Here is a 27,594-nt window from a genome sequence, read left to right as displayed (position 1 = left end):
TTTATGATGATATTTGACCTCATGACCTTGATCATGAAGTTTGATGTAGTTTTGAGAAGCTATAATCTTTTGCCATAACTGTTACTAATTCAATAATTTATGTCTTTTTGTATAATGCACAGACAAGACAGGACACACAAACAAAACAGTTACAATATGCCATCAGTAAATAATGGCATCCCATCCACTAAGACACCGAAAGCGAGGGACCACAATTCTTTGAATTTGCTTGTTTAATTTGATACAATTTATTTCAGTTAAGACAGTATTGAAAAAAAAATCTCTTATTTTGATTGTTTATTCCATGTGTACTCAGGATAAATAGGAATTTTTGAACGATTCCATTTCACAATTTTAATGCTAAACAAGGTCCGATTAATCCAAAAATTCTATTTCTATATATACACAACTCGTTCTTTCTCGATCCATCACCTCCAACCTCAAACGTTTGCAGAAACAACAATCAAAAGGGGAAGGGGTTGCCACCCCCTATAACACCCTCTAAAATTCGCCACGGGGTCACTCTAGATAGCCATTTGGTCAAAGTTTGCTGTCTAAAAACTCAGTTAACATTTTCATGTTCATTCATTGAGACAAATTAAACAATGAAATTTACGACCATTTACATTCGTTTTCTAATATGCCTCTCCCCCTGTAAAATTTATGAGGGTTCAAACCCTCTCACTTCACACATCTTTAGAATAACAGACCCTCTATCTAGAACACCACATATAAATGCCCATATGCTCAATTTATATCGAATTGATCCATGCGCGACTTACTTATATATAATTGAAATGGGTACTAGAGATGTCGGACTATAACAGAGTCGGACTATAACTTACTCGGCCTATTTCGATCTCGGCCTATTACGGACTCGGCCTATACATATAGAATAGAATATTTGTAATGAATTTAAAGAAATATATATATATATATTTAATGAAATTGTATATTTTTAAAAGATGTTTTTAATGTATTACAATGTATTACAAACAAAAAGTTTTGCTTTGGTGATGATTTTACAAATTGAAATATACCGCTTGTGTTATTTTTGACTTTCAATCAAAATTTAATTGAATAACCTATTAGATTCTCAATATAATTATTATAATTATTATAATGTAAAAGTGTACTGTTGTTTCAACAATATACTTGTTACGCAGATGTAATTGGTTGCTCTGTCCACCCTATAGCCGCTTTGATGCATGTTAATAATTGCTTATCAAAGGAGATTTTTTTTTTTTTGCGATGCTAGAAATTAGAATGGTACCAAAGAAATTTTATTCATTTTCGAAATGGGTTCCGACGAGTGCGTTGTGTGTTCGCGGAAGGTGTCTACCAGACAGCATGCCCTCCAATGTGACAGTTGCAGCTTATGGCAACATAGAGTGTGCAATACGGGTATGTATTATTTTTATTAATAATAGAAATTGTTTTAGTGTTAGTAATTGAATTCCAAATGCTTAAAAATAAAATTTGAAATTTGTCAAACTGAATTATTACACCATAGTATTTGACTATAAGTATCTTCTTATGGCAAGTTTGTATTAAGAATTAAAAAACTGAATTAGATTGGGTAAATTGTCTCAGAGTGTGTATTAGTAATTAAATATATATTTTATGATGACCTGTGTACATGTATAATGCAATAATAGAAAAGTTTGCTTGAAATATTTTAGTTTAGTTAAGTTTAGGAAGTTAGTTAAGTTTAAGAAGTATTTCATTCATGATATACAAAAAATGAATATGTCTTTAGATAGTGTCTAAATACCTGCCAAATATCTAATAAATGCTTTATGTTGACAATAAAGACTTTCCTCATAATATTCAATGTATTGAGCTTTAAATGTGGACTATATAGTAACTTTTGTATAATCAAGTTATGATTATGGTTGATGTTTAAAAAAATGATATAAAAAAAAATGATAAAAAAATTAGTGTTGCCAAAAAAAAACATTAATTGTCAAAAAAGAATTTCCGAAGTGTAAAACAATATCTGATTACATTTGTGTGACTAGAATGCAAATGTGCAATATGATGATAAAAGTGAAAAAAAATGTTATAAGTAGTCGAATTTTTCCAATTACTATATTGTGCATTTTTATAAAACTGGAATACCATTGACACTTATCATCATCCATGTACATGTGTATATACACAGATATTTCTATGGATATCCATGTTTTGATAGCATTTAACAATAAGCAACATATCCCCTTCAGTCTTATCAAAGCAATTTACATCAAGCAAAGGTGTTTAGAAATAACTTTAATGTTAAAGACATTATCTTGTTACAGTCAGATTAAAATTTATTAAATATATATATGTTCATATTAAAAGAATTTTATTAGTAAAACTTTATATGAAAAATGAAAATATCACTACATCCTAAAAAACTTTCTATATATATATATATATTCAAGTGCAATTTATTCTCATTACCTGTATTTTTACAGAAAATCAATGCAATGACAATGACAATGAATTTATTCTCATAAACTGACATTAAGTACAGTGTAGAGACATATTACAAATATAGTTAAATATATGTGCATGCGTGAAACAGAAAAAGTACAAAGTCAAAAAGCTAACAATGACCTAACCAGGAGAGCCAACTCTCTCATAGATAATTTTTATAAATTTACACACAATGGTCTTTTCAATGCCCAAATCTAAATGTAATTTATTATTAACTGAATATCTTTTATCCCAATCTAGGTGAAAGCAGCAGCTCGTCAAGACATCCATAAGCCTGCAAGACGTATTGTGGAGGATGTTATGCTAGAAAACATCACACCAGAGGACCATGACCTCCCTAAAATCTCCATTTGGGGCGAGGCCACAAATCCTTCTACACAGTCGTTCCTGCTCTACGGAGAGAGGCAGACATTGTGGAACTAACACACCAACTGGTGAATGAAGAACAAATCCTCCGGGACCAACGACAGAAACAAAGAAGGATGGAATGCCGGCTACACCAGACATGGGAGGAATATGAAGATGGGCAGCGCACTGTTTCCCAGCTCCTCAGCGAGTGCGGCAAGATATATGGGCCCTCCAATGACTGATGAAGTTCTGTGTTCTGTGTTATTGTGTACTGTGATTAGTGCTCTACGATGAACTTCTTTGTGCTCTCCTCAGTGAACATTTCAACAACATAAGGACTGGACATTTGTGACAATGATGTGCATCATAATTATAAATAAATTATGTTATTTGAAAAATGTTTCATTATTTATTATGGAAAATGTTATTTTGAAATGTTGCAGATGAAGTTATGTGTTCTGTGTTATTGTGTACTGTGATTAGTGCTCTACGATGAACTTTGTGCTCTCCTCAGTGAACATTTCATCAACATAAGGACTGGACATTTGTGACATTGATGTGCATCATAATTATAAATATGTTGTTTGAAAAATGTTTCATTATTTATTATGGAAAATGTATAAAATGTTACAGATGATGTTGAACATATTTATATGTAGAAAATAAATAAACTTTATGAACAAATACATTTTTTTTTTAATTCTTGGTATTTATTCATGGGCATAGTAAATAATGAACAGAAGTTATTATATACTTCATAAAGTGTGCCATATACATATATATGTATATTTTTGTCTATCACAATAAAATGATAAGATTTGATTTAGAACTCTTTATCAACAAAAGTAGGAGTGTAGATTAAAAAAAAAATAAAATAAAAATCTATACAGAAAAAAATAAACCCCAAATATATAATATTAAAAAAAAGTGTATCTAGAACATATGTGTGATTACATTACTTTTGGTAATCCATTATAATCATTTTTAGAGGAGGGACTTTATTTATATAATACTAGGTATATTATTACAAAATTTATATAATGCTACGATCGCAAGTATACAGCAATGCTTCAACATGCCTGATTTAAAATATAGTTACATTAAGTTTGCTAAATCATGTATTTATCATACTTTTTTAGCGATAGGCCGACTCCGTTATAGGCCGAGTATGTGTAGGCCGACTCCGTAATAGGCCGAGTTATTCATAGTCCGAGTCTGTTATGGGACGAGATCTCACGTAATCAATTGAAATGTCAACATAGGTTTTTTTGAAAAGTTTAATTGGGTTGAATATTCCGTGTCCTACCCGGCACTATCAGCAATACATATACGTTTGAAAACAATGATATTGTAGAGAAGATTCTGTATGAGGTAAATATTTTAACTGATAATATTGATTTAAGATTTTACCGAAAAGGTAATAACTTAAACATTATGGTTGGAGTTTGACCCAATTTGCCTGCGTGTTACATTGTTATTATCTTACGTTAGAAAATCATTAATGCGTCAGTTTTCGTATAATTCGTTATATTGAATGTATATTAACAACTTGGACCTGAGAAGCAAAGCGGTAAATAATTGATTATGTATAGGCCCAACTATCAGGACCGAATTTTCTCTTCATCTGTTCATAAACGCAATACATGCTTTAAAAAAAAATGACTCAACATCTCAGCATTCACTGATTCAACAAAATCTGCCTTTAACCGAAAAAATTATGTATATTCATTAACATCTTGCAGATATACTATAATTCTGAACATTTTCCCCATAACAGGAAACCTATGTTCCTCAATCTCTTCATCCACTCTCTAACATCGGCTCATAGTCTCACTTTGGTGGTTGGTTCGTGTATATCACAGTGATAAGCACAAGAAAAAGTGCGTTTGAATTCATTATATTTAAATGCCTGTGCAAATGTTTGTCCTTTAAAGTAGATATTTACGAAGGAACTATAGTTTCAAATTGAAATAATCTTTGGAATATGTTTTTTACTTAACTTTATGTCAAAAATCATGGCATGCACCTATTGGAGAGGTGTCTGAGAAAGGAATGAACGACAGCTCTGCAATGGAGATTGCTCTCCGTCATGCAGTGATGAAGAAATGGAGACAATGTAAGCAAGCAATCATGGGTTGCTGAATTCAATATTTACCAATGTTTGCTATCATACAAGCAGGAGTAAAAAGAAAAAAGGAAAGAAAATCTACAGTATGATATTACTCTCTTTGAAAATATTTGTATAAAATTTGTAAAAAGAAAAAAGAATATGCATTTCTTTCAGCCAATCTAGTGAAAACAATATTTTTAGAGATCTGACAGATTAATACTTTGATATAGATACATAGCATGTAGTTACCATGTTTAAATTTAAATTCCCACATATTAGTAATGCATAATTTCCGAACACTTCTAGTATACCGGTCCCTATAAATATGGCACTAAAATAGGTGCCGCCGAAAGTGGTGTACATTATAAATACAATCGCGTGAGCGATCAACAAAAACAATAAAAAGGCCACAAATCGCAAAATTGAGCCAAAATTCATTCATGCGCAGTTGCGTGATTCTGGGGACAGGCATACTAAAAACTTCCCATAATTTCTCCCATACATTAGGTAGTATACATTTGGTCAGTTTAGTCTTAGAAGTCTCAGAAACCACCTGCATTTAACTTGACTGTGTCTTGAATTTAAAAATATATTGTAAAAAAAAAAAAAGAATTATAAATGTATCATTTCGTAAGCTCAAGATGTTGCTTACTTGAAGAATATCATATTCAAATTGACCATGTTTTCAGTGTAACCTGAGATTCCAGGGAATTTTTCCTGTTTATGTTAACAATATTATAAGGATCTGGCACAGATTGTAGGGAAAGTTGAATAAACAAAAATGAATATAAGATACGATCTGTCTCAGTTATCTGAGATACAATCAAACGCTTGTAAGATGCCACAGGCAATCAGGATAGACAAATCATACTTCATTGATTTTAATTATTTATTGTATTGAGTGGTAACAATGTAATTAATGTAGTAAGACATTTCAACTGATGTACATTTTATCTACATACTAAGTGTTATCATGACATTTAGCAGTCTATTCCAAGGTAAAATTAAAGTCAAGTCTTTTAATTGCCCATTAGCATTTCAAGCAACCAGTTTTATTTATGAGTTCCATTAGAATGAATTAGTAATGTATTAATACCACCTAGGATCTAGAATGCATCAAAATTTTCTATTCATGGAAATTATATAAAAGTTTCTGGTTATCTTTTACCACAGATATGGCATTTGGGTCAATATTATTCATAAATTTGTAATCCTTAATTTATATAAATGAAGTAAAAAAGGAACATTGACATCCCAAAAATTCATTTCTCATAGGTAGCATGGTAAAACATTTAAAACATAATTTAGAATGTATATCTTGATCAGAAACTACCTCTGGGATCTACTTGCCTAAGCTCAGTGAAAAAAACCTAAGCATTGTCCTACAACATTTTACATGCCATGCTGCCTAATGTGACAAGACACTACAACATGTATTGTTGTTCAGTGTCCACTTAGCTGTCAGCTTAGAAAACCCTGCTTTCATCAGGTTGACCTTTTCTGGTTTTAATCTTTCACCTGCCTGTATCGAGGAGGGATTTATCCTTGCAAATTGAGTGTTTTAGGACTTCATTTTCTGATAGTATGGTAAATAGGGTCACCCAGATACTGAAGTATTGATTGTTTTTTATCACACTATAAGAACTGAAACAAGCATGATAAGTTAATCCTTTACAATGTACTATGCACCCATGGGTTAACAATGAGTGAAAAGTATACATTACTCTTGTCTTATATGTACATGAAAAGCAAGTGTAGGTAAATGTTTTGAAGTACATATCATGTACTTTGAAGCTCTTGTATTCAGAAGACATAAGTATTGTAACTTTAGACCTCTAATTATTCTTCCTTATTGGCTTGCTCTACTGCAGTAATGTTTTCACCCCCTTAAAAATCTGAGAAGGTTTTTATGTGGATGCAAGGTAATTGTTAATGTTGAACAGTCTAATCTATTCATACACATGTAGAATATTGTTTCAATTGTTGTGGATGACAAACAGGAACAAGTGAAAGTTTGTCACAGTACCTTGTAGTACAAATTTAAATTAATGCATTGTGATCTTTTCACAAGAAAACTGATTTTGATGAAGAAAATTTTGAATCTCAAATGACTCAAATTTTGTAATATATCATGATTTATTCATAGAAACATTAATTTGTTCAAATTAAAATCTTTTTTTAAACAGATAATCCAAGATGTCTGATGATGAAGTTTTATTTGACGATGTGTATGACATTTGGGAGACCATTGGCAAGTAAGTGAAAGATTAAGTTACTTGAATGATAACCATAGCTGTCAGTGGAATTCTTGTGGTTGGGTTTATTAGTCTCCTGCTGATGAAACTGGAGGAGACTATGGGTTTCCTGTTCATTTGTCTGTCTCTCTGTCTGTTCCTCTGTCTAGCTGTTCCACTTGGTTCTTAGAACTTTTTTTCTACGTGCTTGGAGATATTGAGCTGATTGTTGGTATATTTGTCTGCCTTGATGAGTTCAGATCAAGTTTTCATTTGGATTCATTTTGGTGATTTTTAACAAAAAATTGTTCTTTTTGATTCATAAGGAGAACCAGATTGCACTTACTATGGGACTAGTATTGCTCAGAATGCTTGCTAAAGTAGAACAATTTTTCTCTCTCTCTCTTCTTAAGTAGAACCCTCTCCCTCTCCCTCTCTTTTTCTGCAACATGGTGGACTGTCATTTGATTTTGCAGCATACATGTATATGTTATTTGGAAACATCAGGATAGAGGACTTGCTTTTTTAAAATTGCCATTTTCTTGAGAAGTAAATTTCTGCAAGATATTTTTATTCTATTTATTACCCAAACTGTTAAAGCAACTCATTATTTATTAATGCACTCACCTAATATAACAATAGTCATTGCTTTTGAGAGTAAAGCTTTGTAGGAATAGACAGTTATGTTAACAATTCATAAAAAAGTACAGATTATTTCTATGTATCACATCCTATATAGTCATGATAGTCCACACTACTGAGCAATGAATTCTACATTATCAGATATTCTGTACATGAATAGATTTACAGGAAAATCACCATCCTCCTATATTTACAAGTCTGTCTTCCTAGGTAATTTAATTAGCTGAAGGTAATCAGAGATACTGGTTAATGAAACTGAGAAAAATAGCTCAGTATTGATATTTTCTATCTTATGTAATCGGTGCTGAGTATTGTCAATCTTTAACACAGGCTGTGTATCAGGGTAAAAATCTTATTTACTGGTACAATTCATGTTATAAACATTATTACCCAAGAAATAACTCCACACCCCCACCCCACACACACACACACACACACACACAAAATCTGAAAGCCAACTAATGGTTACATGCTCAGCATCTACTAGTACATCAAGTGAGAAGGACTTGGTGAAAATTCAATAGAAAGGGGGGAAAAATCTGCCATCTGATACTGCCCCAGTATTACAGATTATGTATATAATTAATCAACGCCTGAATAAAGATACACATGTAAAAAAAAAAAAGGCTTTTCTCCTGTATGTGACTTGTGAATTCTCACCTTTTGATATTGTTACATACCATTGAACATATAAAGGGTGAAATGTTGCTGTGTGGGAAGATTACAAAGTCTCTTAGAACTTGTAAATGTTTGTTTGTTATTTGTGAGGAGTAATGATGAATTAGAGGAAATTTTCAGCAGACAGCAGATTTAGGAGGAGTAATAATGAACTAGAGGAACTATTCAACAGATAGCATTAGATTTAGGGGGAGTAATGATAAAGTAGAGGAAATATTCAACAGACAGCAGATTTAGGAGGAGTAATAATGAACTAGAGGAAATATTCAACAGATAGCATTAGATTTAGGAGGAGTAATGATAAACTAGAAATGTTTAGCAGATAGCAGGTTTAGGAGGAATAATGATGAACTAGAGGGAATATTCAACAGATAGCATTAGATTTAGGAGGAGTAATGATTAAGTAGAGGAAATATTCAGCAGATAGCAGATTTAGGAGGAGTAATGATGAACTAGAAATATTCAGCAGATAGCAAATTTAGGAGGAATAATGATGAACTAGAGGAAATATTCAACAGATAGCATTAGATTTAAGAGGAGTAATGGTGTACTAGAGAAAATATTCAGCAGATAGCAGATTTAGGAGGAGTAATGATAAACTAGAAATGTTTAGCAGATAGCAGGTTTAGGAGGAATAATGATGAACTAGAGGGAATATTCAACAGATAGCATTAGATTTAGGAGGAGTAATGATTAAGTAGAGGAAATATTCTGCAGATAGCAGATTTAGGAAGAGTAATGATGAACTAGAAATATTCAGCAGATAGCAGATTTAGGAGGAGTAATGATGAACTAGAAATATTCAGCAGATAGCAAATTTAGGAGGAATAATGATGAACTAGAGGGAATATTCAACAGATAGCATTAGATTTAGGAGGAGTAATGATTAAGTAGAGGAAATATTCAGATATTCAAATATTCAACAGAGAGCAGAATTAGGAGGAGCAGTGATGAACTAGAGGAAATGTTCAGCAGGAAGAATATAATGATGAAGTAGAGAAAATATTCAGCAGATTGCAGATTTAGTAGTAATGATGAACTAGAGAAAATATTCGGCAGATAGCAGATTTAGTAGGAGTAATGGTGAACTAGAGGAAATACATGTATTCAGCAGATAGCAGATTTAGGACACTTTTGAATAATCCATATAGACCAGCTTCGGAGAAGTCTTATCAAAATTGCAGTATATTCTGTCTGGAAATTATTTAACTAGATCTGGGGTGAATTTTATTGGAAAGTCCTTTTGTTTGATGGTTATTGGAAATAGTGCTATCTTAGACATTCAGATCAATCAGACACAGTGACAAAACAGAGATGCAAATGTCAACGTGTCAATTATTATTAACTTTTCTGGAGTTACAACAGGACAACAAGATATGATGGATTCAATATTTTAAGAAAAGTGATGGCAGCTTTGCAACATCGGCTCACCCTGTGAATTGTGCAGGATCTGTGTTGTGTGTCTCTGTGTGGTTTACTCTTGATCTTGAAGTGTAGTGTTTCATTGACTACAAATTCAAAAGGCAGCAGTTACTGAGCATTGGGGTTTTTAATCCAATCCCCCCAAAAAAGAATTCAGTTTGATGTAGAGTACTGTTCTACTAATTGAAAGTTCAACAGCTAGGGTACACATTTGTGATTTTTGGTGAGCAAAATAGGAATGGTTGTACATGTTTTCCTAACAATTCATGTGACAGGAAATGTTAGAACGACTGTAAATTGAGTCCATTTGCAATGAGATTAGGCATCATGAAAGAGTTGTAAGCAGCCTAATTGTGCAGTAATAACAAGGGGAGATGGTATAATAGGAGATAGGTTCTGAGGCCAACATCAACATTACTGTGACTGATATTGATAAGCGTATGGCATCTCACAATCAAAGAAGCCCAACAAGAGTTTGGCTTTATAAACCAGCATTGATACTGAGGGTTCTTCCTCTTGAAGACTGATCACAAATAATGATTGTTAATCTTTAATCCTATGAACTAGGGGGCGTACAGTGGATATGAGTATTCATAATTAATTACCCTTGCTTTGTATATAGAAAGCCTCTGTGATACACTAATCAGCTATGATAGTGTTGATATAAGTGCTAAAGTTATAGGTGGAAAACTATGGAAAGGGCCAAAGACCATTCAGTGCTTTTTTTCCATGAAAAGAGATTTGTGTTGGACATTGTTAGAGCATAGTGTCTCAATTATCTCCGAAGTAGATGTTGGAAATTGCTGCTTTAATGGAACTCAGCCATCTGATCAACTATAGATCCAAATCATAAAGGATGCTGGATTAAAATTAAGCAAATTTCATGATGGATTGGATTAATTATTTACTGAAATTATATAGAAGTGATTATATCTCCCATCATGAATGCTCGGCCTCTGATTACCTATCAGGTCATTTAGCAGATTAATGTATACCTGTGTGTATCATGCATATTGAAGATTTCTAAATGGATTTAAGACTTTTGTGTGTATTTGGTCAGTGAGGAAAAGCTAAAAGAAATTGGATTTATGAAAGGGTTACATGCTGTTAATCCTCATTTCTTGATTGAGAAACTTACCATATTAAAAAGCTCTTGAGGATATTGATTGACTCGCAGGAGTCACATTATTGCCATATTATCTACACCGCTGAAGAAAATTGTCACAGTTGAATTACTTCATAAATTATTAAGTACTGTTCCTTTATTTTTTTTCAATGGAAAAGTTGTTTGTATATATGTATTCCTTGTGAAGGAATGCAAGTTTTAGGAAGCATGTTTTAGGAAAGGCATTGATCATGCTGAATATTGAGATCCAGCAGCAAGAACGAACATTACATGCACTGCTTGGTGCAAATTAATTCCTCAAAATTTGCCTAAAAATCACTACCATAATGGGAATTTTACCATATTGTGGAACTGATTTGCAGCAGTATGTGACATTTCGCTAGGCCATTATACTTCAAGCCCCTGAATGATAATCATTTGGAATACTTCTGATTTGTTGTTTTTGAGTGATTTTTATGAAAGTTAAGAGACCTGGGATTATGGTGCTGGACTGGTTCTCAAACCTCCCCAGCCTACAGTATATTTCCCCGCCCCCTTGTAGCTGCTCGGAACATTTACACTATTCTCTCGGGTAAGTATATTACCTCTGTGAAGCTTTCAAGTTCTGTTGCAGAATATCACTAAACATTGGTCATTTGGATGACTGATGAAATTTGCACCAATGTTTGTTAAAATGTTTCAAATGTAATATGTACTAGTGATACTACATTAGATGAGAAGACTTGATTTACAAAGAAACCATTTATTAGGGATGGTTGTAGAATATTTGATTCAGTGGATTTTTAAATTCTGGAGAAAAAAAAAATTTCAGAGTAAAAATACAGAGCATTGTACATATATGCACATAGAAGCAAATATTGATAGACTGTGGATTAATCTATACTGAGGGAAAAGGGGGTACCATGAAAAGAGTTCTGGTATTTGTGTTGTCATATTTACACTGCAGAATTCACAGGGTTTCTCTTTGTATCAACAAACAAGAAATGTGTGGCAGTATTGCCAGTCCATCTGTTTTATTCCTTGAGTTACATTGTATTGTGGGTATGAGAAGTCATATAAAATGAAGAAAATATGCTCACCTTTATTTTTTACATGAAGAAAAATTCCAAAAAAGTAGAAGCCATTTTTTTGTTTGACAAAATCAATAGAATGAAAACAAATCAATCTATAAAAAAAAAAATTTTGGAAAACCATATCATACTATCACATCACAGGTAGTTAAAGGGTAATTTACTTAATTAATAATCTTTCAATAATGTTATTGTAGAATTGGATACTGGAGGCAATATCGATTCAACTTCGGACATTAAACATGTGATCTTATCATTATGAGAGCACTGATTTTCTATCATCAGATAAAACTTATGCACAAACTTCTGATCCATCTTTTAATTGAAAAAATATTTTATTATGAATGAAACATAAAAGGATTGTACAGCAGGCACTGGCACTGCCTTGTTCCATCTCTTATAAAGGAACCAGTAGTTTTACTTTGTGAACTCTTCTTATGTTATGTTTTTAAAGATAATGTGATTGCCATTTAAAAAAATTCTTTTTGGTAAAAAAAAGAAAGAAAACAAAACTGTAAAAATACTGAACTTTTCTTGAGTTCCAAGCTACATGTATGTCAATATGTCTTGCAAATAACCATATTGTGAGTAGATTTAAACAAAAATGCAAACTCAGATAAATTGCATGTTTTATGGTGAGACAAACAGCTCAATCAATCTGGCTCATATCTTGAAAATAGTTTGCCAAAAGCATAGTCCTGATTTAAAGGTCATGTCCAGAAAATTTCAGCTGCAGCTACCAGGATTTATAAAAAAAAATTTATGAAATGGAATTTCACTATCACTGGAGCTACTTCACTTTCTGTGAGCTTCATCTTGGAACATCAACATCTGTATATGTTCTCCCTAATGGTCATCATCATAAGGAATTCACATGGTTGGTCCTTGCCTTGAAATGTTGAATCCCTCTCTTGTATTGTTTACAATAGGATACAAATAGTTATAGTAATTCCAATAAGTTCAGATTCTGTACAAAATGAATAGCTGTTGGGAATATATTTGTAAAGTGAAGTGTTATTTAAAATGGTAAAATCTTCATCATTAGGTTATTTTTTTTTATTATTTACTATTATAGGGCTGTGAGAAAGAAAATATTAGGCAGTAGGCATTTAGTAAGGATCAGAAGCACTTGTCTACATCAGATTTCTTTGAAGGAGAGATCAAAAGTTCATTGTTTGATTATGCTCAGAATAAGTCTTGTCAACATTAATGATTTCTATGTAAGACCATGATTTCATGTTCCATTGGCCATCTTTCTGATTCAATCAGACCTGTAGGAAATTATTGTCTGTCATGATTTGTGGTAAGAACTCATTATTGTTGGTTTGCCCAAGCAATTGTTGCAGAGATAAAGATATTAAAAATCTGTCAAGGGAGCATTTTTGCTTGTCTCTCTCAAGGGGGCCTCTTTAATTTTGGAGTATATATGTTTGTATTAGTATTTTGTCTAGTCTGTGTCTTTTTGACACATGAAAACATGGAATAAATGCCAGACGGTAATGGGCCAGACTCCATCTTTGACACTATCAAACCTCTTTGATGCTGTTATTGAATCACCATTTGCAAGTCAAATAAAATACATTTGTAATCTTTCGTAATCTGTTGCAAGCAGCAGTTGTAATTTCGCTGCATAGTAAGTGAAATTCAATATTCTGTAATTTGCAATTCCATTCAGGAAGAGGTGAACATAATAAGGGTAATTATTTGACCATGGTGAAGTTTATTTGCTAATGTATACCAGTATTAGGTCCTGTTGAATGGTGAGACACCATTTTATTCCTTTGAAATCAATCCAGGCAAGAAATAATTGATCTATTTTCCTGTTACTTTCTTCAATTTACAGTATAATTGTTTTTTGGGGTTATAGTTATGCAGCATAAAACTTCAGTGTTTACTGACAGAAATCTATGCTTCTTTCCTTTTTTGCTCTACTGGTCAGAGATTAGAATACCCCGGTACATGTAGCTTATATGCAATGGTAAGGTTTCCTTTTTCATGATACATACTACCGGTACTCCTTCTGTTTTGGTCCAATTTCAATAAGACTTGGTATATAAGTTAACTACACCAATTATGATACATTATTCTTTAACAGTTTTTGATTTTGACAAATGGTATTACCATGGTTACTGAAAATAGAAAATATTTATGAAATTCCTTCAAAATGCTACTCCTACAGGTATGTTCTGATTTCAAAAGCACTTAGAACATAGGAATAGTTCGCCTTTGTACACATTGCCCTTAATGAATTTTATACAATGTTTCAATGGTTAACTAAATAAAAACAATGTTTGGAATTCCTTCAAAATGCTACACTTCATATAGTATATGTCTGACTTCAATAAAACTTCATAGACTATAAGACAACTAAATGGGTATTAACCTGTTAATTAAATATACGCATGTACTATCAGTGTTTTCCCTTTATTTCAAAGTGAAGGGTTAGAGATCAATTGTAACAGGCTTTGGGTTGAAGTTTGTGGACCTTACACATTGTTACAACAATTAAATTTTGATTTTTTTTTTATTTCAAAGCGGTATTTTGATCAATTGAAGTGGTCAATTTGGCTGATAGCTGGTTCTTAGGGAAAACACTGACCTTTGTAAACTACAGGTAACTCTTGATGGCTAGAACCTTGATCTCTTGAAGTTCTTGATCACTTGAGTAACTCTTTGGTCCAGATTTTTTTCCTATATAACTAAGCAAATTTACTCTTGATCTCTCAAACTCATTAAACTTTTTTAAATCAACTGAGCCAAAGGTTGAAGTGAGCTTTTCTGATTGAAATATGTCCTTTGTGGAAAAAAAGTGAAAAGTCTTTAAAAGTCTTCCTAGCATGAAGGTAATGCAGATTCAAGTTTGCACAGATCATGGCCCTAAGGGGTAGGGTGGGCCAACACTTGGGGACAAAGTTTCTCAAGGTGAAAAGTCAATAAATTTTTTAGCTCATCTTGATGAAATCGAGATGAGCTTATGCTATACCCCCAGCGTTGGCATCAGTGTCAGCGTTAGCATTGGTGTCCTGGTTAAAGTTTTAGGAGCAAGTCCATTCCCAAGTAACTATAAGCCCTATCTGGACCAAACTTGCAGGGATGATGCATCTAGGGATGAAAACTACCACAATTGCTTCGGATGCTGGATCTGACCTAGATTTTCAAGATGAGTGACCAGGTTAAAGTTTTTGGAGCAGGTCTATAAGCCCTACCTGGACCAAGCTTGCATAGATGATAATCTAGGGATGGACATTACCACACTTGCTTCAGATGCTGGATCTGACGTAATTTTTCAGATGTCAGTGACCAGGTTAAAGTTTTAGGAGCAGGTACTTAACTATAAGACCCTACCTGGACCAAACTTTAATGGATGATGCATCTAGGGATGGACACTATTACCACAATTGCTTCGTATGTTGGATCTGACCTAGATTTTCCAGATGAGTGACCAGGTTAAAGTTTTTGGAGCAGATCCATTCCTAGGTAACTAGAAGCTCTACCTGGACCAAACTTGCATGGATGATGTATGTAGGGATGGACACTACCACACTTGCTTAGGATGCTGGATCTAACCTAGATTTTCCAGATGAGTGACCAGTTTAAAGTTTTTTGAGCAGGTCCATTCCCAAGTAATTAAAAGTCCCACCTGGACAAAACTTGCATGGATGATGCATCTAGGGATGTACACTAACCAACCTGCTTCAGATGCTGGATCTGACCTAGATTTTACACATCAGTGAATTTTAGCCATATTTTAACCAAATTAGCATGGATGATGTATCTAGGGATGGACAATTCCGGACTTGCTTTCGATTCTGAATCTGACCTACATTTTCCAGATGAGTGATCTGGGTAATGTTTTTGGAGTAGCTATACAATATTATGGTCTGGTATAATTAAACTTGCATAGATGGTGCATTTAAGGATGAAAACTTCCAGACTTGCTTTGGATGTTGGAATTGACCAAAATTTTCTTGATTAGTAAACAGGTTAAAAGTTTTTTGAGCAGGTTTATTTCCAAGTAACTATAAGTCCTACTTAAACCAAACTTGCATGGATATTGATCTTGGGATGTACACTAAGTAGAAAAAAATATGATGTGAGATTTGCCTTACATATAGATAACATTCTTTGAGGTAAGCTTCATAATCTTTGATTACCTAATGTTTCTATTTTTGAACAGCTAGGGCAGGTTACGTCATATTAATATGCATGCATCCCCAGGTAGTGCAGATTCAATTTGTTCAATTTTTGGCCTCCATGGGTAAGGTGGGGCCACAATCAGGGATAAAATTTTTACAACAGCTAAGGAATATATAGTGAAAAGTTTTTTTAAAAGCTTCATTTCATGAATAGATAGGCATGTTAATAGGCAAGCATCTTCAGGTAGTGCAGATTCAAATTTGTTGAAATCATGGCTGAAATGGGTAGGGTAGTCTGTCTGTCTGTCCGTCCGTAAACTTTTCACATTTTTGACTCCTTCTCAAGAACCACTGGGCCAATTTCAACCAAACTTGCCACAAAGTATCCTTGGGTGAAGGGGATTCAAATTTATCCAAATAAAGGGCCACAATCTCTTCCAAGGGGAGATAATTAAAAATTAGTGAAAAATTAATGGCATCTTTTAAAAATCTTCTTCTCAACAACTGCTAGGCCAGGAAAGATGAAACTTATATGGAAACATCCTCAGGTAGTGTAGATTCATATTTGTTCAATCATGACCCCTGGGAGTAGGGCTGGGACAATAAAAAATTTACAGAGGAATATATAGGACAAATCTTTAAAAATCTTCTTCTCAAGAACAGCAAAGCCATTTTTGGTCATAGATAAATGAAAATTTCCTCAGGTAGTGTAGATTTATATTTGTTCAAATCATAACCCCTGGGGTAGGGGGGCTGCAATGGGCGATCAAAGTTTTACATAGGAATATATAGGACAAATCTTTAAAAATCTTCTTCTCAGGAACAGCAAAGCCGTGATTCATATTTATAGGAAAGCATCCTCAGGTAGTGTAGATTCAAATTTGTTCAAATCATGACCCCCGGGTGTTGGGCGAGGCCGCAATGAAGGTTAAAGTTTTACTTAAGAATATATAGGAAAAATCTTTAAAAATCTTCTTCACAAGAACAGCAAAGCCACGATTGGTCATATTTATATGGTAATATCCTCAGGTAGTGTAGATTCATATTTGTTCAAATCATGACCTCTGGGGTAGGGCGGGGCTACAATGGACGATCAAAATTTTACATAGGAATATATAGGACAAATCTTTGATTTGATTTGAACATATTTTATTGTCTATAAACTTTACAAGTGGGATTGGGCAAAAGTTCTTAAAACTTAATATGCCCTTTCCCTACAAAAGAATTATACCAAGCATATTTACATATATGGGTTTCAGCTTAAAATGAAGAAACACAGGAAAGCATAATAATCAGAGGAACAAACATTCAATAGGATACATTCCTTAATATATAATACACAAGCTGTATAGAATTCGCAAGAAGTAATTATTGCATCAACCAAAACAAGCTGACTTTTTAATAAATGTTTGTACAATGGAGAATAGGTATTCATTTTCAACATCTTTAAAAATCTTCTCAAGAACAGCAAAGCCATGATTGATCATATTTATATGGAAGCATCGTCAGGTAGTGTAGATTCATTAGTTTGTTCAAATCATGACCCCCGGGAAGGACGGCGTCACAATGTAAGTTCAAACTTAAAGGGGGAAAAACCCACAGTTAGTGAAAGAAATATGCAAGCATTAGGGCTGTGCAATAGTATCGATATTCCGGTATACATATGTATTGCGATTTGTTAACAAAAAATATCGTATTGCGATACGTTTTTCCAGTACTGTTATACCGGCAAACTGCTTGGGCTTTAGATTTCTTAAGTAAAATAAGAAATTTAATAGGTTAGAAACGTTTTCAATCGTGCCAAAGAGTACCAAAGGGTAATGTTCCTGTTGTATGATTGCATTTTGTTCCAAAACTGTAGTGAAATCAACAAGAACTTTTTTGTCACAATGTATTTATGAAAGTATTACACATTCTTCTTATAAATGAGGGTTAATAAAATAAGAAAAAGAGCATTTTAACTGTCATTGAAAATATTGCAATATATATCGCAATACATTTAAAAATATCACAATATATCGCAATACAAAATTCCCATCCGATACCCTGCCCTAGCAAGCATCCTTAGTTAGTGTAGATTCAAGTTTGTTCAAATCATACCCCCCTCCCCTTTAAGGGTAGGTCGGGTCCACTTATGCATTTAAACTTTTCAATACTGAACTGATTTCTGCTTTTTTCCTAGCCACAGTGCTCAGGTGAGCGATGTGGCCCATGTGCCTCTTGTTCTAGATTAGTGCCCTTTGAGTTAGAGTGAGGCAAGGTAAGGATCAATTATGTTACCTATTGCATGTATACAGGAAAGTAATGATCAAATGTTACCTATTGCATGCATACAAGAATTTAGGAAACCTTTAAAGTATCCTCTCCATAATAGAAGGTCAGGTTATATAGTCCGATTGATACTGAAACATCTCAATATTATGTGGATTCAAGTGATAAAATTCCCTTTGGGAATAAGGTGAGGTTACAATATTGGATCAAGATTTTTCATGTGAATAGAGAGGGGAAAAAAATTTAAAATCTTTTTCTTAAAAACAGCAAGGCCAGTGTGATTCAGGTGAGCATTTTGGCCCATGGGCCTCTTGTTTAAGTTTAATGGACAGGACACACAAGTCATTTACAAGATGTCATAGATCTGATTGCATCCCTGAACCAACAAGACCCTGATAGCAGGGGACCACAGTTCTTTGAATTTGCTTGTAAAAGTGAATTTGCAACTGAGACTGGCACATGCATAAGAAGCTATGTTTCTTTGGAAAATTTCCAAACCTGGATCAGACAAGGGTTTTATGGTTTTATCTGTTTAGAACTCCTCTGAGGTATGATGCTAAGTCTACACCATTCTACAATGTACCAGAAAGTTATTTGGAGGTTGTCATTTTGTTCTACTTCCAGGTGAGCTCTTTGAGCCAATTGGGATTTGAGTAGACCAATTCTGAATTCATGAGGATTTGATTTAAATTTTGACAAACTTAAAGGGTTGGGCAAAATAAAGAGCTGACTTGTCTGATATTTTACTATCTGGAGAAATAGAATATGATTTACATCATAGCAAGTAGAAATATTCTTTTAAAGAGATGAACAGAAAATAAAAATCAAGTTATATATTTCAAGTACATTGTATTTGGAAGATAGCAATTGAATGAAACAGTTTTTCATTACAATTAATTCAGTTCCCTGCTATGTGCAAAAATAACTTTAAGTTTACCTCATAGTTTCACCGTTGGAACAAAATTAACTTTGCATGAATTTTTGTGAAATCACAAATAGATGTGCAGTGAGGTTGCAGTTAAATTATATTTGCCAGAGATTGTTTTAGCAAGTGGTATCTTCTCACAAATTTATCGGAATGCTTGAAATTTGCATTTTACAAACATGACATGATGAACAATATAGGTTATACATATGGGATTATTTATTATTTATTCATACTGGTATTATGTTGATGATGAAAAAGACAATGCTTAGAAGCTAGATGGAACCCATATTCACTTACCCAATGATGAAATTAAGATGTACATGTATGTTGTAATAGTCCACTCTTTTCAGTTTTAAACTGAATTATAAAACAATCTTTTTGAATGCATAAAGGAGCAATGGAGTGAAAATCTGTCGAAGTATATGTTCTCTTTGTCATTAGATGATTACCCCAAGGAATCTGCTACATTTTCTGGGACAGTTATTTTAAATCACTCACACAGTACAGAGAAAATGGCACAGAAAACTTGAGCATCCCTACCGAAATATTAAGCCTCCAGGAATTCCCTTTAGGATATACCATGGATAATTGAAACAGAAACTTATTTTCCGAGGTGCATTTCAGATGGCATTTGATTAAAAATTTTTAATTGATAATGATGATTGGGTTGCACTGTGGATAACTTGAGTTTCTTATAGAAAAAATAACATTATAGATTTATATGTTAGCCATTTAGCACTGGTTGCGTAATGAAATTACTTACAGCTCAGGAGACCCTAGGCTGCCATTTGAATGGCATAAGTGTTTGCAGACACAGCCCATACGTTTATTAGATCAATGTTGTTATTTACGTCCCATTACAAAGAATAAAACAATGGATCGGCCCTGCTGCCGGCCGGGGAGTAGCCTCGTCAGTCTGAGGAATTGTGGGAAGCTACCTAGCCCCTGTCCCTGTTCGCTTCATCTTTCAGGCTTGTTCGGGTTTGTATTATTCTGCTTTTTCTACACAGTTGCTGTATCTGGAAATCCTAGGGGGTCTAAAAGCTTGTTTGGTTAGAGCCAAGGGTTGCATGTTTTGTTTTGTGTTTAATATATTGGAGGTTTTAACAGAGACTTAGAATGGCAGAATTAGTTGATATTTTGGGTTGGGCTGGGTGTGAGTTTCTTTCAAAACAGCTGATTTCATTTTATATATCATATATGTATTTAGTGCATGTATATGTTTATTTCATACATTATATGTATGTGACTTTTTTCACAAATCTCTTTGGACACTTTCTTTGGCTTAAAATCAGTCTTTAAGCTTGATGTAATTGTAAGATGTAGATCAAATTTGTAAGGTGTGAAATTTCTATGGAAGGTGAAAAAAAAACATGAACCTAGCGTGGAACATCTGAAAAGTTTTGAAAAGATAAATTTTGGTCAAACATGCAAAGCTTTTTATTGATATAAATAATCGTCTTTTTGAAAATTAAAGTAAAAGGATTTTTTAAATCATTGTTTGCTTTTAAATACAGATGAAATGAATTGCTGATTTATGACATGCCAAACATGCGTCATTGCCTTTAATTTTGAATAGACTTATATGATGCTAAAACTTTTATAAGTTGAACATGTCTGTAATACGATAATTCGTTTAAGGCCATATATTTGAATATGTATTGAGGATTGATTATAAAAAAAAAAATGCCAGTCTAACTTTATCATCAATAGTTTTCAGACAGACCTGGCTATTGAGTGAAAGATAATTATCCAAGCTGACACAAACTGGACCAGAAAATTATCTGTTGGTTGCAATAGAGTGAAAAATGGAGTTTTAGGCACAGAAAATCAAATGTATAAGGCAGGTGGTCCCTTGATGGAATAAAAATGTCAGCATCAGTTTTTGGTTATTAATATCTGTATAACAATTAAGAGAGAGTCTATAAGAGTAGGAGATAATGGCATCGTTGTACTTCAGAGTCCATCTTCTACCCTTGTTATTATTTTCATTTGATGAAAATTTGTCCATTAAAGTGTCTTATTGCTTAGTTTTTGCTTTCATAAATGCCCACTTCCTTCCAAGAAAAATTAAATATGTATATGGAAGGATCCATCCCTTCCAAACATATACCAATAATTTTTGCCTTTGGATGGATGTCTAATAAATACACAGCATTTCCACCAGCAGACTGTATCTGATCTTAGTTAAAATCTAAAAAGGAAATGGAAATTACAAAATTTTTAAGTGCAGTTCTGAAACATCTGATATCAAAACTATTTTCTGAAGTATCGAGTAATTCTTCTTCCTTGTTTCGAAGATTTAGGTGGGATAGAAGGCTTAGTACAACAGTTACAATGACCTTGACCTTTTTAGATGTACTTTCACTCAAGGTTAAGATGCTTTGTGCAAGGAACAATCTCTTTATGTAAAAATTCAAATGGTTGCACTATAAAAAAGGAGTGAACCATTCAGCTTAACTCTAAGAAACTAATCTAATGTTAAAGGTTTCTAACTACATTGATGAGGTTGAAGTATGAAGTTCATCAGAACAGCTCAGAACACTGGAGGTTTCATGCACTGAATGCTGATTGAATACTTAACTTTTGTTTATAGATGATTATTGTATTATACTTTTTCCAGTTTACCGGATTGTGTTTTTATCTCTGTGTTGATTTGATCTATTAATTGTCATGAACATCCATATGTATTAACACATTTAATTCAATTCTGTGATTAATTAATTTGAATCAATTATTTGCAATGGAAGTAATGTATAGTTTGAGAGTTGGAGATGGATACATGTTAATTTACACTGGGGCATGAGGATGATGCTAAAAGGAGTAAAGGACACCCATTAAATAAACCACCATTCATTTAACGCCTAGGTTTGTACTTTGTTAATGTAGCACTATTAATGTTGGGTTTAGCACCCATCTATATTAATTAACACTACAGTAATGTGAAGGAATTCTCCATTACCTCAGAGGTGCCCTGTGTGGCCTTTGGATGCTTTGAGAATCAATAGTACAGAACTGTAAAACATTTACTGAATGATACACTCACTGTTTTCTGATGAACAAGAGAATTTAATGCATTCTGTCGTAATAACTCATGATTTAGCAAGGAAAAAATATTAGTTGTATCATAAGGCAAGGTTTCTAAACTTTCATTAATATTTCCTCAAAACAAATGATTTATGAGCATTGTATTTAAACACACTAAAACACTATTATAAAATGTATCTGTTTGGCATCATTGCCTTTTTTGGCTATAATAAAGTTTTTAGGATGTAGGAACATACTGCCCTATAAAATGAAAGATGATCGGGGGATGGGTCATTGGTGTACATTTGGACAAATGAAGATCCACTAGGATAGGGTGAATATTCAATAACAAATGGCAGAATGTCCTGTCTCTACTCTGAAAAGGCCTAAAATATAAAATTTTCTTGACATATGACCTTGACATGTACCTGAAATAATCATTAAGACAGATCATAACTTGATTTAAATGTGCAAAGAAAGAATTGAAATTTGGAAGTTTGATGTATAAATTCATGTTTGAGCAGCTTTAATTGCAATTAAACCACAATATGCATGATGATCTAATTAAAACCCATGCAGGTGCTAGTGTACTTATTCTGTAGCATAATTATTTCAAAATACCTGTATATAACAAATTTTATTCTTTCTTCAGTATAAAATAATGAGAAAGAATAGGATGACGGAATTATCTTTCCTTGACCTTGTTCATATATTTTTACAGAGGTCCATTCAGTGTGGTCAAAAGATGTATTCACAGGGAAACAAAACAGCAGTTTGCAGTGAAGATTGTAGATGTGGCCAAGTTCACCTCAAGTCCAGGCCTCAGTACCGAGGGTAAGAGTTTTATTTCAGAGAAAGATTGTAGATGTGGCCAAGTTCACTTCAAGTCCAGGCCTCAGTACCGAGGGTAAGTGTTTTATTTTAGATGAAGACTGTAGACGTGGCCAAGTTCACCTCTAATCCAGGCCCCATTACAGAGGGTAAGTGATTTGTTTCAGAGAAAGATTGTAGATGTGGCCAAGTTTACCTCAAGTCCAGCACAGTTAGGGCATCAGTATGGCAGTCTGCTCATACCATTAATGTTAAGACAGTTTGATAAACTTAATTAGCTCAAAGACCTGTAAAATTTAATTAAATGTGTCATTAGTATTACTGTAAAAGCAGAAATATTCGTTGGGGATTAAATTTCATTTATTTCGTTGTTAAAATTATCAACGAAAATAAATCCCACACGAAATTTTTGTATGACTATATATTGAATAGAGCTTCTTTTGAAACAACAAAATTGAATGCCAACAAAACCTTTTTAGATGAAAAATCAACGAAATTTTATCCCCACAAAAATTTGTGCTTCTACAGTAATACATGTACTGTTGTCTGTAATATACTGATGAATCATTTTAATTTGTGGGGGGTCATTGTTTGTGGGGAAGCAAAATTGTTCGTGAGGACGTAATTTCATGGGTTACTCAATTATACAGTAGATTCAATGAATAAATAATTAAATATGTTTACAAAATAAACGTTTGTGGGGATGTAAATTCATGGGTAAGGGTGAGCCATGAAATCCACGAACATTGGTCCCCGACAAACAATGATGATTCCTCAGAACATGTAATACATGTAGTAGAGGATATCAAAATATCTTATCTCTCACAGAATTTAATTGAGTGAATCTTTTTCATGAAGTAATACATGTATTACTTTTCCCTATAACATGACATCAGAATTTTAATCAGATATTATAATAATGAATTATCCTTTGTGGTATTTCACTATTTATATGTAATAGTGTTATGATTTGGATGTATTTGGCTGAAGTACTGTGAAATCACTAATTTTCGTTTGGGTTTAATTCTCATTGTTTTCATGGTATTCAGAGACCCGACGATTCATATCCCTCACAGAATATTAAAATAATATGATGTTCCTCCTTAGCCACGAAATCAAATCCCCTCAAAGAAGTAATTTTTCCTCAAACCATAAAAATTTGACCCCACGAAAATAAGTGGTTATCCAGTAGTCGTGAGGGTTTGACACGTGGTGCACAAGCCGGAGGTGAGTTCATTTTGTGTCAAACCCTGACTACTATTTGGTGTAGTACATCCAGCTCATTATACTATTATAATTACTATTATGACAAATTCTCAATCCTAAAGCTGTGTCCAGTTATTAAGTTTAAATAAAAATTTTCTTGAACATTCTTTTATCAAGCATTATATTAATTAAAAAGAGTTTTAATGACTCCAAAGTACCAGTTTATATAAAGGTGCTTATTTGTATAATTCTAATATTTGTTAGAGCATATTTTTTATAATCTTTGTCAGTGATATCAATCTTTTGGAAATGACATTTTTTAATTTGTTTTGTGTCAAATGTATAAAACCCTGTTTATATACTGTAAAAATATACGTCATAATGTAATGGTTTCTATGGTGTAATTGGCAGTGTGTTGGACCAACGTTCTCAGGATTGTGAGTTCGATTCCTAGCATGGGTGCTGACACATTTTCTCTAGAAAAAGGAAGCTGTGCACTATTTTGGCATAGTTTGCTTCTTACCCTATATAAATCCTTTGTATACTATGCGAAATAAGTTGGGTATTGGTTACATAGAGACAATCTTACGGGAAGCATAATAGTATTCAATGGTGAATATGATGTCACCTTAAATTTTCAGACTTGAAGAGGGAAGCCAGTATATGTCACATGCTGAAGCATCCCCATATAGTGGAGTTACTGGAGACCTACAGCTCTGATGGCATGCTGTATATGGTGTTTGAATAGTAAGTAAACTAATACGCGGGTACGTTAAGGCAGTACACAGATCATATTTCGGCAAATTTAGACTTTTTTCGTTAAATGTAACATTAATAAATCGGAAAAGCCATAGATAAAACATTTACTATTATTATCCATTGTATAGACGTCATTGAGTCTGAGGCTAAAAGAAGCACTCCACTACGACGTCATCACGTGACGTCTATAAATAGAAAAATTACCTTAATGAAAAAGTGAAAAGTTCAACACTACCCCGGGGATAATTCATTTTTTTTGGTGAAAATAATTATGTAAAAACATCACTGGACCATGAAAAGTGCTGCTAGAATCCTACTCTCCAAACACAGAAAAAATTATTCCAAAGTTTTGCATGAAACCTTACCAAAATTTTTACATTTTACACATACAATCAAGGAATTGGCATCAATTTATGTTAACCACACGATTCTAGCAGCACTTTCCAAGTACTTTAGAATACAAGCTTTCGATACAAACAAAAATTATGTTTCACAGTATGCGGCGTAGTGTTGAACTTTTGCATCTTTGTTGTTATAGAGCGACAGAGGAAAGGCTGATCGGGATTTCAAAGCACTGCGTCTGTTCATTATAAGAAAACATGATAAGAATATATCAGCGTACCTGATTCTTAATCTTTTAATTCCTTATGAATCACACATAACATTCAATGAATATGCTTTAAAGCTCCCATTTCATATATTTGTTTACATGATTTCTCGTCACATTTCATTTTCACTCGGCAAATATTTGATCAATAGTTATGACGTCATGGGTTTGGTATTTAACCCCCGTGATAAATACTTAGCTATTTATACCACCCAAGAATGACAAGATTTAGTTTATATTATGTTTTTGAATGATTCCATTTATTTATTGGATCTGAAATTAAACTTTAAATATAGATATTAAGAAATCATTATTTCTAAAGATCACGTCATACAGCTTACTATGACGTCACATTGTAAAGGCAAGTAGGATATCTCTGGGTGTAGCCTTAACATACCCGCGTAGTTTCACTAAAGGTCAGAACAAGCCACACACCACAAATTTGGGGTAAATATATATCAGGTCTCTAATTGGCGACTAATTTAGTCACCATGGCACCTAACATTTTTGAGTGGCGCCTAAAGTTTTTCCATAGGTCACCAAATTGGCGACTATTTTAAATTGACTTGGCGATCATGGAATTTCGGAACGTTTCACAGTTTTAACATTTTTTCTGAAAAAGCCAAAGGAAATTTAAAAGAAGAGGAAATTATTTTTAGCAATGGACATGTCTTGTTTTCTTAGGCACGTCATGGGTCCCTATATTCTATTAACTTTTAAAGTTGGCACCTTAGAAAAATTGCCTGATGACTAAAACTTTGCATTGGTGACTAAATTTTTTTGATAAGGCGCCAGCTGGCGCCTATATTTTAGAGGCCACTTAGAGGCTTGTATATACAGTAGAACTTATCCAATCTGGATGTTGTGTATTCCACAGTCTTGCCTATTCGGATCGAAACTTAATTTCTTTTAATTAAGTCAGTTGTTTAAAATGTTGTCTAATCTGGATTTTTGTTTAATCTGACCAATTTCTTTAGAACCAGTGATGTCTGGATTAGACAAGTTTTACTGTACATTTAAAAAAGCTTGACTTTCAAGTTTTGTCCACCTTAACAACAATACGTTTAAAACAGAAGCCTTTTGAAGTCAAAATCAGTAAGTAAAATATTGTTATGTATATCCCTTTGCACATTTAGCTGTACAGTAGGGGTTTAGGTCTTCTGGAGTTTGATTTCAGCCTGAGGGTCTGAAGGAGTTCCCCAATCATTAAAAAGCTTGTCACTGGAACTCTTCCTTACATTTTAAGTGGTACCAAACAAATATGTACATGTATATTACTGATCATGTAGACATGCAATAGAGTTTCAGAATTTTGTTCTTCACTCAAGGGCTTCCCAGGAACTTAAAAGGGTGTGGTGATTTATTCTGTCCTCCACTTTGGACTTATAAACATGTCTTTATTATAACAAATACATATATAACATTTTAGATGTTCATGAAATTGTCAAGGAAAGCTCTAAGAAATATAACTCTGTTTTTCTTATCTATTTCCAATTTTTTCATTGGATTGGTTGATGTGACAAATTCAGAGTTGTAGGCCTTTGAGAACTTGGATATATGTACAGAAACACTTGATTGAGAAAATAGTGATAATGCTGTAGTTTTCCATGCCTTATAGACAAAGTTGATTATCCTTAATGTCTGTTTAAATATGTTGGCAAGCATGGTTGATGTTTAGCTTTAGTTTTGTGCACAGTCACTTTATCTTGCATACAGTA

At 33.3% G+C, this 27,594-nt stretch overlaps 1 protein-coding gene across 4 annotated transcripts in view; it reads left to right on the top strand.

Annotated features, from left to right (window-relative positions):
- Positions 1-4,072: 4,072 nt before the first annotated feature.
- The window catches only part of LOC133180976 (peripheral plasma membrane protein CASK-like), a 91,828-nt gene continuing 68,306 nt past the window's right edge, over positions 4,073-27,594 (top strand). For all 4 annotated transcript variants that reach the window (XM_061315464.1, XM_061315463.1, XM_061315462.1 and 1 more), the window contains exons 1-4: positions 4,073-4,200; positions 7,126-7,194; positions 23,195-23,307; positions 25,152-25,257. In XM_061315464.1, coding sequence (XP_061171448.1) covers positions 7,136-7,194; positions 23,195-23,307; positions 25,152-25,257 — 278 coding nt within the window. In that variant the 5' untranslated portion in view covers positions 4,073-4,200; positions 7,126-7,135. The remainder of the gene's footprint in view (positions 4,201-7,125; positions 7,195-23,194; positions 23,308-25,151; positions 25,258-27,594) is intronic.

This window comes from Saccostrea echinata, unplaced genomic scaffold, assembly GCF_033153115.1.
Source record: "Saccostrea echinata isolate AGI-Se365-2 ecotype Australia unplaced genomic scaffold, CSIRO_AGI_Sech_v1 ptg000008l, whole genome shotgun sequence".
Lineage (NCBI taxonomy): Eukaryota > Metazoa > Mollusca > Bivalvia > Ostreida > Ostreidae > Saccostrea > Saccostrea echinata.
The sequence above is the reverse complement of the archived record's forward strand: the minus strand, read 5'-3'. Positions and strand labels throughout refer to the sequence as shown.